Below are 16,703 nucleotides of genomic sequence, written 5' to 3' on the forward strand. Positions count from 1 at the left end.
TATTGTCTTTGGCTTTCAACTGTTTGACTATTAGCCTAGGTGTGGACTGCTGTATTTTTTTGTTTGTTTTTTTAAAGATTTTGTTTTTATTTATTTAGTTTTGGCTGCACCACATCTTGGTTGCAGCACACAGGATCTTTTAGTTGCAGCATGTGGACCTTTTAATTGCAGCATGCGTGCTTCTTAGTTGCGGCATGCACACGGGATCTAGTTCCCTGACCAGAGTTCGGACCTGGGCCCCCTGCATTGGGAGTGTGGAGTCTTACCCATTGTACCACCAGGGAAGTCCCTGGACTGCTTTGAGTATATTCTACTTGGAGTTCTTTGAACTCCTTGAATGTCCTTGAATGCAGGTTAATATATTTCACAACATTTGGGAAGTTTTTAGTTATTATTTCTTCAAATATTCTTTGGGTCCTTTCTCTCTCTCCTTTGCTTTGGGACTTTATGCATATATTGGTATGTTTAATGTGTTTTCATAGGTCTCTGAATCTGTTTGTTTTTCTTCATTCTTTTTCCTTTCTATTCATCAGACTGGATAAACTCAGTTGATTGATTGATTGATTGATTGATTATTTTTGTGTGTGTGTGGTACGCGGGCCTCTCACTGTTGTGGTCTCTCCCGTTGCGGAGCACAGGCTCCGGATGCGCAGGCTCAGCGGCCATGGCTCACAGGCCCAGCCGCTCCGCGGCATGTGGGATCTTCCCGGACCGGGGCATGAACCCACGTCCCCTGCATCGGCAGGCAGACTCTCAACCACTGCGCCACCAGGGAAGCCCAACTCAGTTGATTTATACTAGAATTCACTGACTCTTACTCTGCCAGTTCAAATATGTTGTTGAATTTTTAATTTCAGTTATTGTATTTTTCAAAACTCCAGGTTCCTATTTTTTAAAATTTCTGTTTATTGATATTATCTATTTGGTGAGATATTCTTGTCATACTTTCCTTAATTCTTAGCACATGGTTTCCTTTAGTGAACATATTTATAATAGCTGATTTAAAGTCTTTGTCCAGTAAGTCCAATGCCTGGGCTTCCTCAAGAACAGTTTCTATTAACAACTTTTTCCCCTATATATGGACTGTATTTTTCTGTTGCTTTGCATGTCCTGTAATTTTTTTTTGTTGGAGTGTGGACATTCTGAATAACAAAATGTGGCCATTCTAGAAATAATATCCCTCCTCCTACCCCAAGGTTCATTGTTGTTGCTTGTCTAGTGACTTTTCCAGACTAATTCTGTAAAGTCTGTATTCATTGTCACGTGTGGCCACTGACGTCCCTGATCTGGTAGTTTAGTGGTCAGCTAATTATTGGACAGAGGTTTACTTAAATGATTTGAACAAGTAAATCTCCTAGCCTTTGCTGAGAGGCTGTGTGTGTGCTGGGGCATGCCTTCAATATTCTGGTAGGTAAGTTATGACTCTTCTTTAGCCTTCGCTTTCTGCTTGCACTGAACCTTGAAGTCAACCAGATGTGAGAGATAAGGGCCTTCTCAGGTGTTTCCTGAGTGTGTGCACAGTCCTGCACCATGCATGGCATTCTGGATTCCCAGGAATATGTCAGAGCTTTCAAGGCACAATATGGACTCTCATTCCCCATTTTTGCATTTTTTTGGTTAACCTCTTGTTAGCCCCAACTGGTTTCACCACCTCAGGCAGCTGTGATGTTAAACAACTGCTGCTGATTGTTTTTGACAAATGCCCTAAGGATAGGGCTGGTTGCACAGAGTGAATTCTGAGGCAGGTCAAATAAAGACAAGCCTTGTGAGCGGAGCTGCCAACAGGTCAAATAATGACAGTTCTCTGGAGATAAGGCTTTTGGGGACCTCTAAACCCATTCTTCCCTTCCAGTGGCTGCTAGTCTACTGGGTTTCAAAGCTATTGTAGTTATAAGGCTATTAGTTTCCAAGGCTACCACAGGGCTGGGTAGAAGGGGTTGGGAAGTGGGCAAGTTAAAATCCCATAAGGCTCACTGTTCTCGTCAAGATTCAGTCATTTTTCTTTTTTTTCTTTTTTTTTGCTGTACGTGGGCCTCTCACTGTTGTGGCCTCTCCCGTTGCGGAGCACAGGCTCCGGACGCACAGGCTCAGCGGCCATGGCCCACAGGCCCAGCCGCTCCGCGGCATGTGGGATCCTCCTGGACCGGGGCACGAACCCGTGTCCCCTGCATCGGCAGGCGGACTCTCAACCACTGCGCCACCAGGGAAGCCCTCAGTCATTTTTCTTAAAAAACAATCTTGGGATTGTTGCAAGCCTTTGGTTGATTTCTGGAGTTCTGAAAAGGTTGATTTGACAATTTAAGCCAGCACTCTCTTTTTATGGAGAAGCAGATTTTTCTGCCACTCTGGATGGTGCTTCTGCCAGATTTATTTTTATCCCTCATTATCCTGAATATATCCCCTCAACCTCCAGTTATCTAAATCCTTGAGTACAGTGCAGTATTTTCATCAAATACCTTACAACAGTATAGCAAGGTGATGCAAAAGGATGAACACATCTAAGAAATGGTGAATAAGATAAGTACAGGCCCTGATGACTTTTAAAAGTACTGCTCCCGGGTTTCCCTGGTGGCGCAGTGGTTGAGAGTCCGCCTGCTGTTTCAGGGGACACGGGTTCATGCCCCGGTCCGGGAAGATCCCACATGCCACGGAGCGGCTGGGCCCGTGAGCCATGGCTGCTGAGCCTGCACGTCCGGAGCCTGTGCTCCGCAACGGGAGAGGCCACAGCAGTGAGAGGCCCGCGTACCGCAAAACAAAACAAAACAAAACAAAAAAAAAGTACTGCTCTCAGTACCTTTTAAAAGGTCCTCTCCCAGGTATGAATATACATTTGCAGTGTGAAAGATCTGCCAACTCCTCATTTTATGTGAGAGCTAAAACCTCTGAATAAACAAAAGTGAAATAGATTTAGACCTGCTTTTCTACCAAAGTGACTGTGAAATCATGTTGAGAGCCTAAACCAGAAGTAGACTGTTTTTTTTCTAATTCTCCTGTGTGCTAATTAATTTGAAAATGAAGTGTTTAAGTAGATGTACAGGAGGGATGCATTGTAGCGGGAGTGGGTTGACATTTGATCATTCTGCCTGGTGGGTGCATAGGCACTTGTTACCTGTGCTCTTCACATACACATACAGTATACACCTGCTTCCAGGCCGTCCTTGCTTTGCAGGTTCAGATATGCCTGATGTCAGCTACCACGGTTTAATTAAATAATACCAGCTGCTCAACAATATGGATGAAATTTCAGTTCTCATGGCATACTTTGAGTAAATACATCCAGTACCAATACATATAGTACAAACTTGACTCCAGCTCTTTAGCCCAGAAATCACCACATAACATGTGCATCACGATCAGCGACAGCAGTTCTTTCAAAGTTGTCAGTATTTGGTCTCTGAGCATTTTTTAGCTTAGCCACTGACAGCAAAGTGTGCCGTTGTGTTGCCTCCTTTTCTCCCAGTGATATACCCACAGAGCCTTGTTACAAAACAAAAACAGAAAAAGGGTAACTGAATGAGGAAATTGGGCAACAAAGATGGAACTGCAGCAAAGAAACAAAAAACGATAAAGATGGAAGTGGCATGAAATATGAATGGAATGTAATTGGAGTTATAAAAGAATAGGCAACTGTGGGAATGCTGATATTGCCACCTTTCCAGAGCCTTTAGATGCGCCGCTGGGGGAATCGCACGGAATGCAAACTTGAATGAAGAATCGGCTGTGACAAAAGGATGGGGACGTCCCAGAGGACATCGCATTAAAGGAACTCGGACACACTCCGCGATGGGGAACGCCCAGAGGATAAAACGTTGAAAGTGACCGAAACAGGACGCTTTGCCAAGACACAGAAAAGATGCGCTCTCGGCATATAACAACTCTCAGGAAAAGACAAGCACTGTTCAAGCCACTCTTGTTAAGTTTTTCCTACACAGAAATAAAACACTTCAAGTCTCCATGTTTGTAATGCTTTACAGCATAACAAATGATTGGTTTGCTTTTTAAATTTTTTTTTCGTTTCCCTACACTTTCTAACCATGAATGAACAGCTAGGCATGTTTGGACATTTTTAAAGGTCGTGGAACAATGTTGATTTTCCTCTTGATGAAGATGGTTTTGCACGGTTCAGGGTCCTGTCCACCGCCTGCCCGCCAGCCAGTGAGGCCCGCACGTGTACACACGCAGTATCCATACGTACAACACACAGACACGCGTGCATTTTATATACAGCACGCGTCCACACACTTCAGGGTAGAGCGTAAGTGACGGTGACAGCTATTCGGGGGTAATTATAAATACAAAATAGTAATTTTTCCCTCTCTGGAAGGTTGTGGTTGGGACTCTGGGGGAGTGAGGTGGTGGAAAGCGAGCTCCCGCCAAGCGCTGAGGGGAGCGAGGCCGCGGAGGCGGGGCGGAGGACGGGATGGGCGGGGCGGGGGGGCAATGCGGGGCGGTACCGGCCTCGCCCGCCGTTCCGGACCAGAGCCCCGCCAGCCGGTGCGCAGCGCGGGGGCGACGGGGCGCGGGCCACGCACGGCGGCGGCGGCGGGAACGGCGGGCACGCACGCACGCGGGCGCGGGACCCGGCACGCACGGCCGGACGCACGGCGGCGGTGGCGGCGGCGGCGGCAGCGGCGGCGGCAGGGGCGCGGGGCGGTGGGTGCGGGCGGCGGCGGATGGCCCAGGGCTGACCTATGCGGCGCCTGGAGGGGCTGTGCCGGCGGCGGCGGCGGCGGCGGCGGGGCCCGGGCCGCGAGCGGAGCGGGGACAAGATGAAGTACCAGAAGTACCTGACGGTGCTGCAGATGGCCATCGGCGTCACGCCGTCCAACCGCGGCAGCCTTCTGCCGCTCAAGAGGAGGCTGTGGTGAGGGCGGGGCCCGGGGGCGGGGGTCGGCGGGGGGCAACGGGCCGGGGCCCGGGCGGTGGGCGATCTCAACCCCCTCGGTCACCAGAGAGCGCGCGGTCGGGCGGGGCGGGGACCGCGGCCGAGGGAGGCGCCGCGCCGGCAGGTTCTGGCTCCGAACGTCCAGCCGGGCTCGCCGTGCGTTTCCTGCGGCGCCTCGGATCCATCGGCCGCCGATCCGGGTCGGGACGTCCGCGGCCGGCGGAGTCATCCTCGCGGGGTCGGTGACTGGGCTTTACCTGTAGGCCGTCCGGTGCTCCCACCTGGAAATCGCTCTCGGGGTAACGGGAAGAACGCCCCTAAAGAAAGGTGTCTAGGGTCACCTGGAACCGGTGTAGACAGCGGATCATCTATCGGATTGTATCGCGTTTTATTAGCATGTAAACATGTCACAGGGAATCCCAGTGGCGACCCAGGCGTTCCATCCACTTGGGACTTAGGTGTGCGGTTCTGTCACAAGAGGAATGGTCCAGTAAAGGGGTGGTGACTGTAGAAAAAAGGTGCCGGTGATTGTGGTATTCAGTGGTTATTTCAATTAAAAAATGCGTGGTTAATATAGTTGATAGAGGTTGATTCAATTCAGCTGAACATAGTTCAGTTTAATTTTAAGGTTATAGGGAAAGGAAGTGAGGCTGCATCTAAGCATTGGGAAGAGTAATGTCTGCTATGTAAGGCAAAGGAATAACGATCTAAGGAACATAAGGATTGAGCAGCCAGGAAAAAGCTTAAAAATAAACTCCCAGTGGTGGAGAATTTTGGTGGTAAGACCAAAAATTATGAGCAGCCAAGTTCAAATTTCAGCTGTGCCACTTATTGTGTGACCATAGACAAGTTGCTGGAGAATCTGTTTCTTCATCTGTAAAATGGGAACAGTGTTCTCTACCTCATGGGGCCATGTGTAGACCAACTGTGATGGTCAATACAAAGTGCTGGCCACTCTCCCCCGCTGCATAGTAGGTGCTGAGTAAATATTATTGTCTTCCTCCACCCCACCCCCACCCCCCACTCCCACCCAGTTGTTAAAAAAAGATAAATTTATTCTGCAAAATATTTTAATTTGATGAACAGCAAGTGACAACACCTGGAAGACTAGGCTGGTAAAAGTTGACAGTGATTGAATTAAGAAATGTCCATGCAAGAAAGTTTTAGCAAATACATCAAGAATATGTCATTATTCTGAAGCAAGAAGCAGTAACATTTGAAGTTGACTTTTCAGATGGATGGTTTACAGAAAAAAAAAAAAAAAAAGGAGAGGTCAGCACCAACAGTCTTACCCCCGACCCAGATTTTCTCCTGAGTGCTTATCAGTATGGAACACACTGCATATTTTACTTAATTTTCATATATATCGCTTCTCCCCCCACCCTAGAATGTAAGTAGCATGGGGCCAGGGCTTTAGTCTGTTTAGTTGATTACTAAATTCCCTTCAAGCAGTGTCTGGTACAAAATAGGTTCACAAAAGATAACTGTTGAATAAATGAATTCTTAATACATAATTGGAAAAGAAAGTTAAGGAATTTGTTTTGGCCGCGCTGAACGGCTTGCAGGATCTTAGTTTCCTGACCAGGGATTGAACCTGCATGCTTGGCAGTGAAAGCACAGAGTCCTAACCACTGGACCGCCAAGGAATTCCCAAGGAAATTTTCTTCATGTTACACTTAAAAACCTAGATGTGGAGATAAGGTTTGAGGAGCTGTTAGGCATGAATATTAGCAGCAATTGGTCACAAGGTCAAGAAGCTTGGTTTATTCTTTCTTATCATTGGAGTGCTGCTTCTGTAACTAGTTTCCCGAGTATGGGAAGAGAGAACACAAGGAAATAAAATCCCAGTAACATTTGTACTCTAGAGATTCACGTTTGAGGCAGGCAATGACTTGGGACCAGCATTAAAAACCGTCTTATGAAGAGACAGCCTGGAAAGAGGGGGATTTCATTGAGCTTTCCCACAATCTTAAATGAGCATTTCAGGATTTCCACTCAATGATAAGCGGATTTGCAAATGTTCATCTACTTTCTCCAGTGGCAAAGTGAAGAGCACACTCTACAAAACTCGGCACTGGGTGGTGGTACTTTGGGACATAGATGTATAGTCTTTTTTTTTTTAGTTGGAGAATATTGTGCTGTCTGGTTAATCTATCTCTTACGTCTTCTGGAATTTATTTTCTAGATAACATTTCATTTTGCCAGTGCCCTAGCAACTGCATGTGGAGAATTTGAGATGGATGGGGGCCATTATTTGGCTAGAAGATGTGAGGATGGGGTCTGTCTCCACAGTGGTTGGTGGGAACCCACAGGCGACATCAATAGTGCATTCAGATCTTGGGGTGCACCAGCTTATGTCCATTTACAAGACGTGAGGACATACCACGGTCATTGTTCATGGCTTATATAAAGGTTTCTGTGAAGACGTTTAGGAAGATGTGTAGGCTCCCTGTGTTTCTCTCTCTTTAAACTATTGCAGTCTGTATGGGAAGACTGCACACCTGCAAAGCTTATGCCCGTCTAAGTGAAGGTTACGGTTGAATGGGCCAGTGCTTTGGCCCCACACTCCTATCTAGTTTGGCCATTTGTGCTCATCCGCTTTCTTCTTTGCAATCTTTCTGTCTTTCTAACTGGCTCTACAAATCCTTTAAGGAATAGAGCACTTGCAGACCATTTTACATGGAAACTGAAGCGGACACACAGCCAGACCTGCATCAGTGGAGCCTGCAGGAGCCCTCTTCTTGGCTCCTTCTCTAAGAAGTTTAGTAAGTAGGAGTGTTTGCAGTGTTTGGTTCTGAATCATTACTGTTCACAAACCTGGAACTCAGGCCTGTTACCCGAGGGAGATGTGAGTTTGTGTGGCTGCTGCCTGCTCTGGGGGCCTCAGATAATGGTCAGTGATGGACAGAAGCAGTAGAGCGCGGTATTTCCTAGATCTGCCGTAACAGATCACTGAAAGCAACAGGAATTTCTTCTCCCCCAGTTCTGGAGGCCATAGTCTGAAATGAAGGCGTCGGCAGGGCCACGCTCCCCCAGGAGCTCTGGGGAGAATCCTTCCTGCCTCCTCCAGTGTCTGTGGCCCCAGGGTTCCTTGGGTTCCTCTTCAGTCTCTCTCAGCACCCTCACGTGGTCTTCTCTGTCTTGTCTTCTCCTCTTCTGTCTCTTATAAGAACACTTGTCATCGGAGTTAGGGTCCAGCTGGGTAATCCAGGGTGAGCTCATCTCGAGATCCTCACCATAGTAACCTCTGTGAAGACACTTTCTCTAAACAGGGTCACATCCACTGGGTTGTTAGGAGGTGGGGGGAGGAGGGGCACAGTTCAGTCCATTGCGGGAACCATGGCCGGCTCCTTGCTGTTCAGCGGGTGTGAGGCCCAAATAGCTGTTACTCCTGTCTATTTTAGGTGAAATGCAAAAAATATTTTCAAAGTAAGTTTATTGTTGTCAGAGCCTTGTTTTTTTTTAACATCTTATTGGGGTATAATTGCTTTACAATGGTGTGTTAGTTTCTGCTTTATAACAAAGTGAATCAGCTATACATATACATACATCCCAATATCTCCTCCCTCTTGTGTCTCCCTCCCACCCTCCCTATCCCACCCCTCTAGGTGGTCATAAAGCACCGAGCTGATCTCCCTGTGCTATGCGGCTGCTTCCCACTAGCTATCTATTCCACATTTGGTAGTGTATATATGTCCATGCCACTCTCTCACTTTGTCCCAGCTTACCCTTCCCCCTCCCCATGTCCTCAAGTCCATTCTCTACATCTGTGTCTTAATTCCTGTCCTATCCCTAGGTTCTTCAGAACCGTTGTTTGTTTTCTTTTTAACATTCCATATACATTTGTTAGCATACGGTATTTGTTTTTCTCTTTCTGACTTCACTCTGTATGACAGACTCTAGGTCCATCCACCTCACTACAAATAACTCAATTTTGTTTCTTTTTATGGCTGAGTAATATTCCATTGTATATATGTGCCACATCTTCTTTATCCATTCATCTCTCGATGGACACTTAGGTTGCTTCCATGTCCTGACTATTGTAAATAGAGCTACAGTGAACATTGTGGTATGTGACTCTTTTTGAATTATGGTTTTCTCAGGGTATATGCCCAGTAGTGGGATTGCTGGGTCGTATGGTGGTTCTATCTTTAGTTTTTTAAGGAACCTCCATACTGTTCTCCATAGTGGATGTATCAACTTACATTCCCACCAACAGTGCAAGAGGGTTCCCTTTTCTCCACACCCTCTCCAGCATTTATTGTTTGTAGATTTTTTGATGATGCCCATTCTGACTGTTGTGAGGTGATACCTCATTGTAGTTTTGGTTTGCATTTCTCTAATGATTAGTGATGTTGAGCATCCTTTCATGTATTTGTTGGCAATCTGTATATCTTCTTTGGAGAAATGTCTATTTAGGTCTTCAGCCCATTTTTGGATTGGGTTGTTTGTATTTTTGATATTGAGCTGAATGAGCTGCTTGTAAATTTTGGAGATTAATCCTTTGTCAGTTGCTTCATATGCAAATATTTTCTCCCATTCTGAGGGTTGTCTTTTCATCTTGTTTATGTTTTCCGTTGCTGTGCAAAAGCTTCTAAGTTTCATTAGGTCCCATTTGTTTATTTTTGTTTTTATTTCCACTTCTCTAGGAGGCGGGTCAAAAAGGATCTTGCTGTGATTTATGTTACAGAGTGTTCTGCCTATGTTTTCCTCTAAGAGTTTTGTAGTGTCTGTCCTTACATTAGGTCTTTAATCCATTTTGAGTTCATTTTTGTGGATGGTGTTAGGGAGTGTTCTAATTTCATTCTTTTACATGTAGCTGTCCAGTTTTCCCAGCACCACTTATTGAAGAGACTGTCTCTCTTATTGAAGAGACTGTCTTCAATAAGAGACTTATTGAAGGACTGTCTATCCTTACCTCCTTTGTCATAGATAAGTTGACCATAGGTGCGTAGGTTTATCTCTGGGCTTTCTATCCTGTTCCATTGATCTACATTTCTGTTTTTTGCCAGTACCATATTGTCTTGATTACTGTAGCTTTGTAGTATAGTCTGAAGTCAGGGAGTCTGATTCCTCCAGCTCCGTTTTTTTCCCTCAAGACTGCTTTGGCTATTCGGGGTCTTTTTTGTCTCCATACAGATTTTAAGATTTTTTTGTTCTAGTTTTGTGGAAAATGTCATTGGTAGTTTCATAGGGATTGCATTGAATCTGTAGATTGCTTTGGGTAGTATAGTCATTTTCATAATGTTGATTATTCCAATCCAAGAACATGGTATATCTCTCCATCTGTTTATATCATCTTTAATTTCTCTCATCAGCGTCTTATAGTTTTTTGCATACAGGCCTTTTGTCTCCTTAGGTAGGTTTATAGCTAGGTATTTTATTCTTTTTGTTGCAGTGGTAAATGGGAGTGTTTCCTTAACTTCTCTTTCAGATTTTTCATTGTTAGTGTATAGGAATGCAAGAGATTTCTGTGCATTAATTTTGTATCCTGTTAGTTTACCGAATTCATTGATTAGCTCTAGTAGTTTTCTGGTAGCATATTTAGGATTCTTTGTGTATAGTATCATGTCATCTGCAAACAATAACAGCATTACTTCTTTTCCGATTTGGATTCCTTTTATTTCTTTTTCTTGTCTGATTGCTGTGGCTAAAACTTCGAAAACTATGTTGAATAAGAGTGGTGAGAGTGGACAACCTTGTCTTGTTCCTGATCTTAGAGGAAATGGTTTCAGTTTTTCACCACTGAGGACGATGTTGGCTGTGGGTTTGTCATATATGGCCTTTATTATGTGGAGGTAAGTTTCCTCTATGCCTACTTTCTGGAGGGTTTTTATCATAAATGTGTGTTGAATTTTGTCAGAAGTTTTTTCTGCATCTACTGAGATGATCATATGGTTTTTCTCCTTCAATTTGTTAATATGGTTTTATCACATTGATTGATTTGTGTATATTGAAGAATCCTTGCATTCCTGGAATAAACCCCACTTGATCATGGTGTATGATCCTTTTAATGTGCTGCTGGATTCTGTTTGCTAGTATTTTGTGGAGGATTTTTGCATCTGTGTTCATCAGTGATATTGGCCTGTAGTTTTCGTTTTTTGTGACATCTTTGTCTGGTTTTGGTATCAGGATAATGGTGGCCTCGTAGAATGAGTTTGGGAGTGTTCCTCCCTCTGCTGTATTTTGGAAGAGTTTCAGAAGGGTAGGTGTTAGCTCTTCTCTAAATGTTTGATAGAATTCGCCTGTGAAGCCATCTGGTCCTGGGCTTTTGTTTGTTGGAAGATTTTTAATCACCATCTCAATTTCAGTGCTTGTGATTGGTCTGTTTATATTTTCTGTTTCTTCCTGGTTCAGTCTTGGAAGGTTGTGCTTTTCTATGAGTTTGTCCATTCCTTCCAGATTGTCCATTTTACTGGCATATAGTTGCTTGTAGTAATCTCTCATGATCCTTTATATTTCTGCAGTGTCAGTTGTTACTTCTCCTTTTTCATTTCTAATTCTATTGATTTGAGTCTTTTCCCCTTTTTTCTTGATGAGTCTGGCTAATGGTTTATCAATTTTGTTTATCTTTGCAAAGAACCAGCTTTTAGTTTTATTGATCTTTGCTATCGTTTCCTTCATTGCTTTTTCATTTATTTCTGATCTGATCTTTATGATTTCTTTCCTTCTGCTAACTTTGGAGGGTTTTTGTTGTTCTTTCTCTAATTTCTTTAGGTGTAAGGTTAGGTTGTTTATTTGAGATGTTTCTTGTTTCTTGAGGTAGGATTGTATTGCTATAAACTTCGCTCTTAGAATTGCTTTCGCTGTATCCCATAGGTTTTGCTTCGTTGTGTTTTCATTGTCATTTGTTTCTAGGTATTTTTTGACTTCCTCTTTGATTTCTTCAGTGATCTCTTGGTTATTTAGTAGTGCATTGTTTAGCCTCCGTGTGTTTGCATTTTTTACAGATTTTTTTCCTGTAATTGATATCTAGTCTCATAACGTTGTGGTTGGAAAAGATACTTGATACGATTTCAGTTTTCTTAAATTTACCAAGGCTTGATTTGTGACCCAAGATATGATCTATCCTGGAGAATGTTCCATGAGCACTTGAGAAGAAAGTGTATTCTGTTGTTTTTGGATGGAATGTCCTATAAATATCAATTAAGTCCATCTTGTTTAATGTATCATTTAAAGCTTGTGTTTCCTTATTTATTTTCATTTTGGATGATCTGTCCAGTGGTGAAAGTGGGGTGTTAAAGTCCCCTACTATGATTGTGTTACTGTCGATTTCCCCTTTTATGGCTGTTAGCATTTATTTGCCTCATGTATTGAGGTGCTCCTATGTTGGGTGCATAAATATTTACAATTGTTATATCTTCTTCTTGGATTGATCCTTTGATCATTATGTAGTGTCCTTCCTTATCTCTTGTCACAGTCTTTATTTTAAAGTCTGTTTTGTCTGATATGAGAATTGCTACTCCAGCTTTTGATTTCCATTTGCATGGAATATCTTTTTCCATCCCCTTACTTTCAGTCTGTATGTGTCCCTAGGTCTGAAGTGGGTCTCTTGTTGACAGCATATATATGGGTCTTGTTTTTGTATCCATTCAGCCAGTCTGTGTCTTTTGGTTGGAGCATTTAATCCATTTACTTTTAAGTTAGTTATTGATATGTATGTTCCTTAATTTTCTTAATTGTTTTGGGTTTGTTATTGTAGGTCTTTTCCTTCTCTTGTGTTTCCTGCCTAGAGAAGTTCCTTTAGCATTTGCTGTAAAGCTTGTTTGATGGTGCTGAATCCTCTTAGCTTTTGCTTGTCTGTAAAGGTTTTAATTTCCCCATCGAATCAGAATGAGATCCTTGGTGGGTAGAGTAATCTTGGTGGTAGGTTTTTCCCTTTCATCACTTTAAATATGTCCTTTTATTATTGATTGTTCCACATGTAGAACATATTTCATTTACTGTGTTGTTCATCATTGTTTGTTTGCTCTTTAGTTCTTCTACGTCCTTAAAGTTTTCTTGTATTTTCTCCATTCTGTTTCCAAGATTTTGGATCACCTTTACTATCATTACTCTGAATTCTTTTTCAGGTAGACTGCCTGTTTCCTCTTCATTTGTTTGGTCTGGTGGGGTTTTACCTTGCTCCTTCATCTACTGTGTGTTTCTCTGTCTTCTCATTTTGCTTAACTTATTGTTTTTGGGATCTCCTTTTAGCAGGCTGCAGGTTTGTAGTTCCCTTTGTTTTTGGTGTCTGCCCCCAGTGGCTAAGGTTGGTTCAGTGAGTTGTGTAGGCTTCTTGGTGGAGGGGACTGGTGCCTGTTCTGGTGGATGAGGCTGGATCTTGTCTTTCTGGTGGACAGGACTGCGTCTGCTGGTTTGTTTTGGAGTGTCTGTGACCTTATTATGATTTTAGGCAGCCTCTCTGCTAATGGGTGGGGTTGTGTTCCTGCCTTGCTAGTTGTTTGGCATAGGGTTTCCAGCACTGGAGCTTGCTGGTCGTTCAGTGGAGCTGGGTCTTAGCGTTGAGATAGAGATCTCTGGGAGAGCTTTCGCCATTTGATATTACGTGGAGCTGGGAGGTCTCTGGTGGACCAGTGTCCTGAACTCGGCTCTCCCACCTCAGAGACACAGGCCTGACACCCGGCCAGGGCACCAAGACCCTGTCGGCCACATGGCTTAGAAGAAAAGGGAGAAAAAAAAGAAAGAAAGAAAAAAAAAGTTATTAAAAAATAAAAAAATTAAAAAATATATTAAAAATAAAAAAATGAAAAAGTAATAAAAATAAAAGAAAGAAAGAAAGAAGAGAGCAACCAAACCAGAAAACAAATCCATCAATCATAACAATTGCTAAAAACTATACTAAAAAAAACCCCAACCAAACAACGAAACAAAAAAACATACAGACCACTAGGACAAATGGTAAAAGCAAAGCTCTACAGACAAAATCACACAAAGTCCACTGCCTCAATTTTGGGATGAGTCGTTGTCTATTCAGGTATTCCAGAGATGCCGGGTACAGGCAGAGGCTGGCATGATGTTGCACCAGCCTGAGGCACGCCGTGTGTTCTCCCCGGGAAGTTGTCCCTGGATCACGGGACCCTGGCAGTGGCGGGCTGCACAGTCTCCCGGGAGGGGAGGTGTGGATAGTGACCTGTGCTTGCACACAGGCTTCTTGGTGGCTGCAGCAGCAACCTTAGCATCTCATGCCCATCTCTGGGGTCCGCGCTGATAGCCGCAGCTCGCACCTGTCTCTGGAGCTCATTTAGGCGGTGCTCTGAATCCCCTCTCCTCGCGCACCCCGAAACAGTTGTCTCTTACCTCTTCGGCAGGTCCAGACTTTTTCCCGGACTCCCTCCCTGCTAGCTGTGGCGCACTAGCCCCTTCAGGCTGTGTTCACGCAGCCAACCCCAGTCCTCTCCCTGGGATCTGAACTCCGAAGCCAGAGCCTCAGCTCTCAGCCCCAGCCCGCCCTGGTGGGTGAGCAGACAAGCCTCTTGGGCTGGTGAGTGCTGGTTGGCACCGATCCTCTGTGCGGGAATCTCTTCACTTTGCCCTCTGCACCCCTGTTGCTGTGCTCTCCTGTATGGCTCCAAAGCTTGCCCCCAACCCCGTCTCGGCCAGTGAAGGGGCTTCCTAGTGTGTGGAAACCTTTCCTCCTTCACAGCTCCCTCCCACTGGTGCAAGTCCCGTCCCTATTCTTTTGTCTCTGTTTTTTCTTTTTTCTTTCTCCCTACCCAGGTACGTGGGGGAGTTTCTTGCCTTTTGGAAAGTCTGAGCTCTTCTGCCAGCGTTCAGTAGGTGTTCTGGAGGAGTTGTTCCACATGTAGATGTATTTCTGATGTATTTGTGGGGAGGAAGGTATCTCCACGTCTTACTCCTCCACCATCTTGAAGGTCTCCCCAGAGCCTTGATTTTTGCATTGAGTGCTTTCAGGAGCGTTTACACGAATGTTAGGGAAAAAGAGTGTCATATCATTTTCTTCATGCTTCTAAGTCTGTTTCTCCCAGTTGAGTCAGTAATTATTGAAGGCCATGCAGTATCCATTCGTCCATTGAAGTTGTCATCTAATAGATTCCAGAAATAAGAAGAGCTGCTGTTCATTGAGCTTGTTCCCTGCTGGGCCCTATATCCCTCTGGGAGGTGGGGGCTGTATCTCCCCAACTTTACAGATGAGGTCATTGGCTTGCCCAGAGTCACACCTCAGATTTTCTGTCAGTTCTTGGGGTTAAAAACATATTTGAGCGAGGACATTCCAGTCCAGGAAGAGAGACGGACTGAAGACAGGAAAAAAAGGACAGGAAAGTCCCTTAAAGGATGTTTCTCCCAGGGTGACCTGTGACCCATTCACGGCTCACAGAGTTCCCTGATTGGATAGGACCAATATCCAAGTCCTTCCTTGGTTTCTTTAATGAGCAAACTGTAGGCAGTTACACACATTATTATTTATAAGTACAACTAAGGACCATTAATATGAACCTTTTCAGTGAGCTATTAAGGTTTTCGAAGTCTGGTACTCGTAAACAAAAATTAGCATTTTGCTAGCACTACTGAAGAATCCTTCAGAAGTACTCAGTATCCTTATAAAGTCAGCTGCCCTGCTATACTTAGCAGTATCTCAAGGCTCCTGTTCTTACACTCTTGTTTGGAATTCCCCTCATTTGGGGGAAGGATGCTTTGCTCTCTCTCATAAGTGTTATCTTAACTTGGTTGTAGCTGTCAGTTGCTGATATTTTATAATTAATATATTGTAGAAGGATTATTAGATATTACTTTTGTTGATAGTTTTGTTCTTGTATAACCACTTTGTTTTTACGATCTTCATTATTTTTGCCCAATTCTTTGTTATTATTGAGTTCTTTTCCACTAGAAATTAGAAATGGGTGTGGTAGATGAGCTTGGGAGCTGTTTGTCCCAAGTGAACCGTGGTCAAAACTGGTCGTGAGCCAAATCTGCTGAGTTATAACAAAATGAGAGGATGGACTCTGGGTTTCTGCCTTTTAAGCCTGTCAGCCAAGGCTGCAAATAAAAACACTACGCTGTTAGAGAAGTTATGAAGCGAGTGGAGAGAGGCAGACATTTTCTCCCCAGTTACCCCTTAGGGATGATTAAATGGAATTAAGAATTGGGAAAATAAAAACTTCATTGTAGGCCAAGTATTGATTTCTCCAGAGTTCAAGGGAAAGCATCCAAGGTGCTTACAGCTCACTTCCTAACTTTATTTCCCTGTCATCAAAGGCTGTTCTCCTAAATATTTGGGGAATGATCTCCACAGTCTGAGGTATTCAGTGGGGGAATACCTCAGGTTGGGGGAGAGCGGTGCCTCGGGGTGACAGAGGCTCCTTTTACTCCACATCATGGGTACCCAAAGACAGTACTCCCCACCTGAGTTGTAGATGCACCTCTGTATTCTCGTGCATGTCTAGCAGAGAACTATTTGAACACACGTATTTCCACCCCAGGACAAATATTAATTCTTGAGAAATATTAAAACAAAAGAGAAGTGACATTTAAAATTCCCTTATATCTCGACTCCTTCTGCATAATAATCTGGTCCATTATTATCTGGACCTGTTTATTTCTTTTCTTTATCTCCCATCAAAGAAAGGGGGACCATGACTGAGCCATAGGCTTTTTAACAGTTGACCTTTTAGCTTCACAGAGATCTGGTCTGAGCTTTAAAGTTACTAAAATTACTCTCTAGGAGCTGGTTCAGTTCTAGGACAAGACACTGTCCTCCCGCTGAGTCTGTGGGTAGGGCGGGTACCGACCTGATATTCACCTGGTATATGCCAGCTCATCCTTCCTGGTTATTAAAGGTTTTTATTATGATCCTGGT

General features: G+C 44.1%; 1 protein-coding gene across 3 annotated transcripts in view; it reads left to right on the forward strand.

The window, feature by feature from the left end:
• Positions 1-4,691: 4,691 nt before the first annotated feature.
• The window catches only part of TJP1 (tight junction protein 1), a gene marked incomplete at its 5' end in the record, with an annotated part of 252,576 nt that continues 240,564 nt past the window's right edge, over positions 4,692-16,703 (forward strand). For all 3 annotated transcript variants that reach the window (XM_082618294.1, XM_082618296.1, XM_082618298.1), the window contains one exon: positions 4,692-4,864. In XM_082618294.1, coding sequence (XP_082474420.1) covers positions 4,692-4,864 — 173 coding nt within the window. The remainder of the gene's footprint in view (positions 4,865-16,703) is intronic.

The sequence above is a fragment of the Mesoplodon mirus genome (genome assembly GCF_964341445.2).
Source record: "Mesoplodon mirus genome assembly, chromosome: 4".
NCBI classification, from domain to species: Eukaryota; Metazoa; Chordata; class Mammalia; order Artiodactyla; family Ziphiidae; genus Mesoplodon; species Mesoplodon mirus.